This window comes from Aphelocoma coerulescens, unplaced genomic scaffold (assembly GCF_041296385.1).
Source record: "Aphelocoma coerulescens isolate FSJ_1873_10779 unplaced genomic scaffold, UR_Acoe_1.0 HiC_scaffold_659, whole genome shotgun sequence".
NCBI lineage: Eukaryota > Metazoa > Chordata > Aves > Passeriformes > Corvidae > Aphelocoma > Aphelocoma coerulescens.
In genome coordinates, this window is record NW_027184013.1 from 1 (window position 1) to 11054 (window position 11054).

Sequence of the window (11054 nt, forward strand, 5' to 3'; positions counted from 1 at the left end):
GATGTCAGAAAGGCAGGAATGGCAGTGCAGGCCTGAAGAGAACATGAACTCCAGAAGTGTCTCTCACAAGGAGCAAGCTCCCACAGGAAGCCACCTGCAGAGCCAGGGTGGGGCTGTGGCACAGGGCTGGGTGTCAGTCACTTCTGAAAGACAAGCAGGACACGGCAGAAGAGGAGCGAGGTCCTCAGCAGAGCCTTGAGAAATGCCCCACGTTCCCTGTCAGATGCCTAAGAGTCTGTTGGAGCTTCAGTCCCAGATGGAGCCTGACTGTAGTGCCAGTGTCACTTTGGAATCTGTGCCTCCCCGTGGGCAGAGAAGGACCCGGGAGAGCAGCAGCACATTGCTTTGGGAATGTGCGAGCCCATCAGTCTCTGAGTCCTGCCCCACAAATATTTTATGGGAAGTTGAAAGCCATCTTCTCTTGCTTTCTGCGCAGCTCCTTCTAGAGAAAGAGCATGAGCAGATTGCTCTATCAGAGATGCCTTGCCAGACTCGGCGAGAGCTGTTCCCAGCCCGAGAGCAGCTGCAGCAGCTCAGGCAGCAGGTGGAAGAGGCACAAGAGAATGGCCAGGTGAGCCTGCCTAGCCAGGTGACAGAGTGAAGGGCAGGAACAGGGACATAAAACGGAGCTCTTGGGACTGAGGAGGCCAGGAGTCCCACAGGCACTGAAAGCACAGAGCCTTGTCATCTGCAGAGACCAGTGCTGGGACGGGAGGGTTCCAATGGAAGCAGAGCTGGGTAGGGAAGCAGAAGGGAGGGGCTAAATGAATGTGATTTTGAGGCTGAAAGAGGAAAAAGCTGAGCCTGATGGCAGCTGCCAGTCACTTGCTCTGCATTTGTGTGTACAGAACATCAAGGCAGAGCCACAAGCAGAGCTGCCCGAAGCCAAGAGTGACATCAAGGCAGCAAAGAGGAGGAGCAAGGAAGACATCAGAAGCATCCAAGAGGAGAAGAATCTCCATCAGCACAGGAGCGATCTACAAGAGCAGGTGAGTGTAAGAGCTGAAGCCACTCCACTTGTGAGACATCCTCTCTCTGCTTCTTTGCAGAACATCGACAAAGAGCTGCAGGCAGAGCTGCAGGAAACTGAGGCTAGGATCAAGGCAAGGGAGAAGAGGCTGGATGAAGGACTGAAAATCATCCGAGAGGAAATTAATCTTCTACTCCAAAAGCATGAGGCTCTAGAAAAGCGAGTGAGTGAAACAGAGAGAGCCGCTGCAGTCACCAAACTGGTGGTTTCTGCCCTTCTTGCTTTTCCTCTGCAGAGCAGCAGGCGGGTGGGGTGATGTCTCTGAGCGCCATCCTGCTGTGGTCTCTATCACAGCCACTCTGAAGGACACGTCCTGGGCTGCTGAATCTCAGCTGCTGCCCTGGACAGTGCGACTAGTCCTTTGGCCTTTTGGCCAGCAGTCATCCAAATGGATTCCTGCTGGCCTGTTCCTGCTCTCCTTGTTTCTTGAGGTGTTTTTGCAGGTCAGCTTGGTGACCCTGATGGATCTTGAAACAAGCTGTCTGTATCCCTTGTGAACCTGTTCTTTCCCTTTCCTCACAGTCGCTGACCCACGGCTGACAGGGATAAGCTGTAGTGTCTGACTGCTTTGTTGTGTTTGACTTGAGGTGGAAGTGTTGACATCTCACCTGGCAGCCTGCAAAGACTTCCAGCAAGTGATTGGCCACAAAGAGCCCCAAGGCTGGCGTGGGGCACAGGAACTGTCCCAGCCGGACCTGCTGCAGCTTGAGCCCGTCCCGAAGATGGTGGAGGAAAAGAGGACTCCATGGGAGGAGGTAGAACATTAGAACAAGGAGATGCAAGTGTGTCCATAGCCCTTGGAGGGGGAAAAGAGTGCTTGGGAGGAAGTGGAATAGTCATTGCAGCAGTCATCCTTCAGAAAATCCATGAGAATGTTACAGGAATCTGGCCATGAACTCAAGTAAAATCAGCCTTTGGTTTTGACCCATCCGGTTTGAGAAGTGGACATGCAAAAAAATCCATTTTAAGAGCCCTGCATGTGGCTGACAGCATCTTCCTCTGGGCCTGCATTTGAAATGGGATCCCAGGGCAATCTCTGCCAGCCACACTTTCTGACACAACCTCATTTCTTGTCTCAGATCTACACAGGCTCTCGCATGGAACCTGCTCCTGCAGCAGCAGCAGCAGCAGCATTGTCTAAAGGAGCCTTTGCACCCCAGCCTGAGAAGTGGAGCCCGGGCAGTTTGCTCAGCTCCAACAGCGACACAGCTTCTTCCCATCAACAGGAGATGGAGGATGACCTCCTGGAGCTACTGAGTACGTCTTGTGTATTTCTTGTGTGAGGGACAGTGTATTGTGTGCATGTGTCAGCATAGCTGTGCCAAATGTTGCTCCGCAGTTTGGTGTCACAGGGACATTTAGGACTCCTCACAGGAAGTGCTGTGCTCCGAGGCAGCGAGGGAGTGCTCTGGGTGTTCCTGCTGCCTCTGAGCACAGCTCAGACTGCCTTGGCTTTGCCTGAGCTTCCCTCTCTGCTGAAGGCAGAAGCAGGGATTGTTCCTGCATCAGCTGTGACCTAGCAAATGATCTAGGCAAGTCCTCTGTGCTAGTGGCCAAACTGAACGGAATATTTGGCTTCCTAAATTCTCCTTAGACTCCTGATTTCTCAGCATTCATCAGAGCAAAAGACCTTCGCAGAAATTGTTTGGTTTTGGGGTTTTGTCTTTTGGTGGGTTTGTAAGGATTTTGGTTGGTGGTTTGTTGTTTTGGGGTTTTTTTGTGTTTGGTTTGGTTTGAGCCTTTTTTTTTTTTTTTTGGTGAAGTTGTTTTTTCTCCATCCTGAAGGAGCTCTTCTTCCTCATGTGTCTTATTGGTGTAATTTTGATGACTGTTACTATTACCACTACTACATCTACAGTTGGTTTTTATGACAATGCAACATTTTTGCCAATGACCACTTCTTTGAAAAAACATCAAGTGACAGCACAAATTGAGAGCAAGAGGTGTTTTCCACATGTCCCCAAAGAAAAAGCAGATACTTTATAACAATCCCTATTTAATATCCTAGTTTCATGCTTATAAGGATGTGTCCAAGAGACACATTGATGTGGCGTGGTCAGGTAAAACTGCACTGCAGGCATTTCTCAGGAGTGAGCCTCCAGCCCATCCACTGTCTATCCCTCAGATCCGTGGCACTTTTTCATCCCTGATTCCCAATCATTCCCGTGACTGTTAGAATGCCACCCGTTGGCCCAAGCCCTGCACAGCTCACTCTCTAGGAAAACACATGAAGCCCTTTGTGATTCTGCAGCACAGCCCATTGAATCTGCTTCCTGCCCATAACAGCTGCCAGTGCTGTGCTCTCAGGTAAGACCTGGGGGGGGCTGAGAACAGAGCCCAGTTGACTCTGTGTCTACCATCACCTGTTGGGACAAGAAGGGCATTGATGTGCACCTCGGTGTGTCTGATCTCAAAGCCAATCCTCTTGTGTCCTGAAAGGGGGCAAGAGCTTGGAACAGGGCTCGGTCTGGCTGTGGCTTCTTCCCAGTGCTTGTCAGTGCTCATCCTTGGGCCTTCCCAGCCCTGCTGTGGTACCTGCCCTGCCCCTGACGGCCGCTGCGACTGCAGAGGCTGGAGCCTTCCTCAGCTGAGAGAGTCCTGCTGCTGCCCGGCCGCTGCAGCGCGGAGCTGCCGGGAGGCAGCAGCCCCTCGTCTGGGCCGGCTTCTGCATGGCACGGCCTGGACTCACGAGAGGCTCAGCATCTCCTCTGGGCAGCTGTCCGTGCCACGCCGGCGCCCGAGGAGCACTGCTGTCCTTGCTGCCCGTGGCCGCTGTGCCGAGCTGGGAAGGCGGGGACGTGTGCGGAGCTGAGAGGGCGAGTCCAATGCCAGCGACTGATCCGCGCAGTCAGGGGGAAGACAAGCAGTGTGGTTCTTCACATGGGACACGGGCAAGGGCATCTTTGAACTCAGCCTGCCCATAACGGCTGAGCATCCTGATGCGGAAAGCCCCGTTGGTATTGGTCACAACGTGAGCTGCTCTGGTTTACAAAAAGAAAGGCATTCTTTTGGCAAGATGCCCTCCTCTCCTGCGAATGCATCTCTCTGTGCTTTGTTTCCTCTCAAGAGATCTCTTCAGAGGACTGTAGAAAATCAGTCTCAGTGCTGGCCATCTGTGCTGCAGAGCTGCCTGGCTTGTTGCTGTTGCTGTTGTGGTTCTTGTCGCTGTTGTTGTTGTTACCCAGATGACCACAAAAGGCTCAGAGCCCCAGAGAGTGGGGCTGCCTTTTGTATCTCCTGGAAGGTGGCATGTCTGCTTTCAAGTGAGCATCTTGCACTTTGTTTCCCTCAGGGAAAATGGTGAGCATGGAAAATCCGGTGATGAAATACACTGAACTGGAAAATATCGGCAGCGGGTGAGTCCAACCACAGTTTCTTCTACAAAACCATGGGCCAGCTGTTCTGCTGGTGGAATATCTATCAAGTGTCAAGTCAGGCAAGCTGCAAACATGTTCAGACACTGGGCTTAGATTGGCCCATCTCTCAGTGCTGGTCAGAATTTGTAAGTGTGGTCAGAAGGCATTGTCAAAGACATCTCCACGCTGCCACGGTCTTGCCTGCAGCAAGGAACAGGAGCTGGAAGATCTCCTGTCTCTCAAGTGTGGGACAGCTGTGTGTTAATTTCCTTAGCATTTTTGTATGTCTCAAAATCATCCGGCCACACTAATGAAAGGAGAATCTTGCTTGCCTGAAAGAGCAGCCTAGCCCCTGGTAGCTGTCAGATAACAGTTCTCAGGAACAGTTCTTTCCAAGAGGTTGCTGAAGGAAATACTCGGTGGTCAGGATTAGAACCACACAGTTTAGAAACGGAAACTCAAGATGAAAGAATAAGCTCTCTTTTTGAGCTGAGGCACTAAAGCCCAAAGCTTCAGGAACAGGCCCAGTGCCCATGCACTGGAGAGGAAAATGCATCATGTGCCCTCTGGCAGAGCCCTCATGCCTCCTGCAGGTTTTAGGCACTTAGAGCAGAGATCTCCTGTCCGGGCTGGCTTTCACGCCAAGATCTAAACAGCTTCTCCTTTCTTTGCTGCTGTTTTGTTTCTAGGGGTTTCGGAGAAGTTTGCAGAGCATTCGACAATGCCACAGGAGGAGAGGTAAATGTCAACAGTCCCTGCAGATTCTGCAGCTCTTGAGGGCTTTCCCCTCTGGTGTGAGTTGTGGCTGGAGCTTTGGGTCACCGGGAGAGCTGTGCTGCAAAGGCACAAGAAGCACAGACTGGTGCCAGCCTGCAAAATACATTTGGGACAGTCGTTGTCCTTCTCAGCTGCCAGAAGGAAGGCAAAGAGAGCAGTGGTTCCTTTTGGAGAAGGAAATGCTCACTCACTCTCAGTGGCTAAAACAAAGGTGGTGCCTTAGAGCATCTCACTGCTTTCTTGTGGCTACAGCTTCAGAGTCCTGAATTCTCATTTCTGGCTGCCAGCAAATACATCTGAACCTTACTGGTAGTTCCTTAGCAACCTGCAGTGCTGCACTTGGGAACTGCACGTAGGGAGGGATCTGCAAGGCGTCCCTAAGAGCCCTAAGCCCTGCTTATAGCCCAGGATGTATCCATAGAGTAGCAAGGCTTGGATTACTTCTCTGGATCCCAGGCAGAGCAGCAGAGGGTGTGGGCAGAGCTTTGTGGGTGATAGTTGAGACACCATTGTTACCAAGTGGACAAGGCAAAACGTCAGTGGCCATGTGTCCTGTTTCTGGCCCACAAGGGAGCGGAGAAATGGGCTGTTGGAATGTCAGTTCCTAATTACTCCAGTGTCTAATCACAAGGCACTTTGGCACAGCTCAGCTGTGTCATTCCAAAATCACTCGCTCCATGTGTGTTGTGGTCTCGTGCCACCAACTTCTCAAGGTACTGATTGTCATTGTCATTTTAGGTGGCCATAAAGAAAAGTAGTCTGCAAGGACTGAGGAGGAAGGAAGTAACTGTCAATGAACTCATGATCATGAAGATGAATAGGAATCCCAACCTGGTCAACTATTTAGACAGGTGAGTGGTCGTGGTCTTATCCCATGAATGTTTGTTTACCTACTGCAAGCATGAGAGGTCAAAAACCAACTTTGGTCTGTGGCAGAAAATAGAGCTGTTAATTACTGATCAATTATTATTTCTCTTCTCATCTCCAATGGATGGGAAGAGAGTGCATTTTGTCTGCATTAGTCTTCCCTGGCACACATCGTTTGACAATTCTTCAAAAGCCTGCACCAGTGCTATCTTACTAAGTCAATACCCTCTAAGTTCACTGCCACCACGTTGTCTTGGGGCTTGATTTTTCTCAAGAGTCTTAAATGCTGATGAACCATCCGAGAGAGGATTTCCCTTGGACTGCAGCCCCTCTTTTCCATTGCTGTGCATGCCAGGAAGACTAGATGCTTTTTTTCCATAAACACCATGTGTGACAGCTTTTTATCTGGGCTGTTAGTAAACTGTGTTTTTCACTTGCTGGCCATCTAAGACATCTCCTTTTTCACAGCTGTGCCTTTCTCCTTGACACAGCACAGACCGCAATCACTGCACAGCCTAGAGGGAACGTCTATTCCTTTGAGTCTGTCCTCGTTTCAAAGGGACCTGGAAACAAGAATCAATCGTTGTCTTTTCCAAACAGTGGCGTAGCCATGCACGTTCATCTCCATGGCCTCATTTCCTTCTTTCAGCTACCTTGTGGATGATGAAGTCTGGCTGGTGATGGAGTACATGGATGGAGGCACTCTGACTGATGCCATCTATGAGATGTACATATCTGAAGATGAGATGGCAGCCGTCAGTCGGGAGGTCAGGGATCCCACCTGTGCTTCCGAGGGCTTGGGCAGGATTGTCTGGGAAACAGGGGCTGAGAACTGGAGGGATTCCATGTGCCAAACTTTGCTTCTGTGTGGCTGCTATGCTATGGGGAAGCGGGGGAACTGCGTGGCAGTGTGCCTGCACTCCCTGTACTCTGTTCTTGTACTCTTATCTCCTGCTGTTGCATTCTCACTCTGTCTCTTGTATTTGTAGTTGCTGTTCTCCACCTTGCCTCTCTGAATGCTTGCCTGGAGCCTGTCTGCACGGCATTCCTTGCCTGTAAAAGCAAAAGTGCTGGTAGCAGAATTGGAAACTAATGGTAAAAGGGACTCATTTCTCAGAGTCCTCAGCTGAAAAGGGTAATAGTGCACCCAAAATGCTGTTTGCTTCTGAAAGGCGACTCATGTGATACTTCCAAGTCTGTGCTGAGGCCAGCAAGAAAACCTTTGCCATGCAGCCTCCCACCCAAAAGTGAGCCGCTTCACAGCAAAGGGAGGGACTCTTTCTTTCTTGGCAAAGCCTTGCTTGTCCTCTGGATGAAGAAAGCACATCCACTGCAGCAGCAGTCATTCTGGCTGCTTTGCAGAGGACAGTCTAGAACAGCAATTCCCGTTGGCTCTCTCAAAAGCTGACGTGCCTTCCCTTAGAAAGGTAGTGTTGGAGCAGCAAGCTCTTCCTCTCAATGGCTCTGTGTTCTGCCATTGCACTCTATTCCCCTGGAAAGGGAATCTTTTAGAGCTGTTTCCTTTCTTGTGGGCTCAAATCACACCACTCATTTTTATCCTCCTGTCTCTGTTTTCTCTCTCAGTGCCTGCAAGGACTGGATTTTCTTCACTCAAACCATGTCATCCATCGAGATGTGAAGAGCAGCAACATCCTTCTCAGAACTGACGGCTCTGTCAAGCTGGGTTGGTATATTCTTGGCCAGGCAGAGCGTTCCGGGCATGTGGGGTTTGGGGCTGCTTTTGAGTGACTGCCAGTTCCCCCAAAGTGGTGCTGCTGGCAGTGCAGGGACCCCTGCAGCGAGCTGAAGGCACAGTTGCAACGTGCACAGAGGTATGGCGAGGAAAAAGCCGTCCAGAGTGGCACTGGTTTGGGTCTGTGTGTGTCCCTTCCAGAGGGAGGGAGCTACAATCTAAAGGTTCCAGGGAATAAAAGCCACTTCTGGGGGCAGGATTAAAAAATTTAAAAAGCAGCCACTTCCGTGTTTCCTTGGCTAAAGTCCTGAGGAAACAGAGCAGGGACGGATTTCCAGGAGATTCAACAGCGCTTTCTCAGACTTACAGTGGGGAGTTCTTTTGCTTGGTTTCCTAATTGTACAGAACTTTTTTGTTCTCCTCAGCTGATTTTGGCCTCTCTGCTCAGCTCACCCCTGAGCAGAATCTAAGGAGCTCAGTGGTCGGGACGCCTTGGTGGATGGCGCCTGAGGTTGTGCTAGGTCAACCATATGGCCCCAAAGTGGACATATGGTCTCTTGGAATTGTGGGATTCGAAATGGTGGAACGAGAAGCTCCTCACTGGAATGAAAGTCCTACCTCGGTAAGGAGCAAATACTCACTGATCCCTCTGTCTTTTTCACCTATCCTGTGTTCTGTCCTCCATCAGACAAAATCCCATTGCCGTCTGCTGGCACTGCTTCCACCAAGGTCCCCTTCTAAAAATGGCCCTGCAGCACATCAGCATCTGCTGTAGTTTTGGTTGCATCGGTGGGGGAACTCAGGCCCTACCACATGCAAACACTCTCCATTCTCAGGCAACACTTTCCTTTGGGTTTTAAGTTGTTCCAGCTCGTCTGTCTGTGTAGAGGTCTCTAATAACACAAAACACACATCTCAGAGCTGGTGTTACATTTCCAGAAAAGAAGGAAAGAAACCCAAACCAACAAAGTTTCTAAAACAGTGGTTTTCTAGAGAAGAACTGCACTCCCTGTACGGTTTCTTGGCACTTGCCTAAAACCTGGGCATGAGGGTGTAAAGGCCACATAGTGTCTTCTGCTTCTTGTGCAGTGTTGCTGAAACACTTAGTGACCATATTTCTGTCATAGCCCAAGCCACGTTCTCCACGTGACCAAGCTGCAGCCTGGTGACTCGGAGAGCCTGCCAAAACCTCCCATTTGTTACCTGGCACTTTCTGGGATGGGCACATCTTTAATGCATTGACTTGAGTATCCAGAAAAGCAGAGGGCTACCATAGGGATAGCATTTCTCCTTCTGCTGATTTGACCACGAAAAGTTTTTCTTTTGCCACATCAGAGAAGCTGGAACTTGCAGACTGCTGCGAGACAGAGCTGCAGGTGGCTCCTGTGTGCCCAAACAGGCATTTTCATCCCAATACGTTTCTGCATGCATCTTAACGTGTCTGTGTTGAATGCGAGGTTCCAAATGTTTCTTTCCTTACCTGAGCAATAACTCCCTTTTCTATAATAATACTTGAAAACAGTTAGAGCAAAGTCCCTCTTCCAAACTGCCTGTCAAGCTGGTGGGAATCTTCAGAGAAGCAAAACGTGCTTTTGCTGATGTAGTTGCCCCTAACTAGGTCAGCCAATCAAATCAGCTGCCGAGGCAAGCTCCGCTGGATGCTGGAAAAGCTGTGGCTGCTTTGGGGTTTGGGTTTTTTGTTGGTATAGGAAAGTCATCTCTGCCTCTCTGCCAAGGCAGAAATTGCCACTGCAGAGTTGAGCTTAAACAAGGGGCTCTGGGAGAGCATTTACAGACTTGAAACTGATGCCTGGAGTGGCTACCTAAAACCAGAGACTAGACAAGAATAAGAGAATCAAAATAGGTATTTATTTGAACGGCCTTCAAAGATACAGCCTGGGCAGTCAAAAGGCTACATCCAAGATGGACCCTGGGTCATGAGTTCTTCACAGTTTTGTAAGCTTGGTCCATTTCCATAGCAGGGTTAATTCTCCAATTATGAGCCCAGTAATGATGTAATTAGCCCAAGTTTGCCCCTCTTCAGAGGCTTTGAGTTCACACATTTTGGGCCCTGGGACAATCGGAGTGTCCTTGGAGAGCAAACCTAGAGAGGCTTTGTTATGTCTAACTAGCACGAGAGAACAGTAGCTAACAGGCCACACAAAACTTCCGAGCTACACACTAGGCAGTACAGGACTTGAAAAATAGAAAAGTTAAAACCTAAGGCATCAAAAGAAGCAGGTGGAGTCTTGTGTTTCCTTTTTCTCCAGGCTGAACTCCTGATAGCCACAGGAGGGACCCCACAGCTGCGGCAGCCCAACCTGTTCTCGGCTTCTCTGCGTCACTTCCTGAACTGCTGCCTGCAGAAAAACGAGGAGCGGCGCTGGTCTGCCAAGGAGCTCCTGCAGGTAAAATGCAAAGGGGCTGCAGGTCAAACAGTGTCCGAGGATGGGCTCCTCCTCCACTGAAGCCCAAGGCATCAGATGAGCCCCCTTCCTCCTCATCTCCACTCTTGGTGCTTTCCAAATGAAAATGGTGAGGAATCCTGGGCTGGGCTGGCAGGGACCTGTAAAGGCCATCTGATCCATGTGGTGTGCAATGAGCAGGGATATCTTGAAAGAGATCAGGCTGCTCAGAGCCCCTTCCCACCTGACCTGGAATGTTTCCAGGGAAGGGACACTTACCAGCTCTCAGGACAACCTGTGCCACTGTTGCACTATGCTCCTTAGACCTACTCAGAGTAAATCCCCTTTTCATTTAAAAATATTACCCCTGCCTTTGAAGCACTGAGCTTGGAAAGTCATGGTTCATTGTTCTTGGTTGGTTTTTTTCCTTTGGGCAGCATCCATTTGTAACATCAGCCAAGCCTGCATCCAGCCTGGTGCCACTGATCCAGTCACTGAAGAAGTGGAAGGAGGAGGAGAAAAGATTGCAGTGGCAATCCATCCATTCAGGACTATTTTCTCCATGACCAGCTTAGATGAGGATTGTAGAGTAGGATTGTAGAGTAGGATTGCAGAGTAGGATTGCAGAGTAGGATTGTAGAGTAGGATTCTAAATAAATAAAGTTTCTGAAACCCCAACTCATCTGTAAGATTCCTTTCTTTCTCACCTTGTGATTTAGCTCAACTTTTCCTTCTCAATTGTCCATTGTTTCTTAAAGGTGGAAAGTGACACTTATGGCTTCTTTGGTATGGTTTGTCAGTGGGGCAGGCTCTTCTTCATTCATCCTCTCCAGACCACACTGCCTTTGCAATACGGCACACTGGCCGGTTTTTGTCCAGCCATTGTGCTTGTAGTTGAGGCAGAAAGGGCAATGGCATTTGCAGGC

General features: G+C 49.9%; 1 protein-coding gene across 1 annotated transcript; it reads left to right on the forward strand.

Moving 5' to 3' along the window:
• Positions 1–436: 436 nt before the first annotated feature.
• On the forward strand, positions 437–10743 carry LOC138102271 (serine/threonine-protein kinase PAK 3-like; the record flags this gene model as incomplete). Its single annotated transcript, XM_068999987.1, has 12 exons — positions 437–571; positions 849–1193; positions 1618–1785; positions 2110–2287; positions 4323–4386; positions 5076–5124; positions 5902–6014; positions 6680–6797; positions 7615–7714; positions 8149–8345; positions 9994–10131; positions 10566–10743. Coding segments are annotated over 12 exons (1734 nt in total), but the record flags the coding sequence as incomplete, so codon positions are not given.
• Positions 10744–11054: the final 311 nt, after the last annotated feature.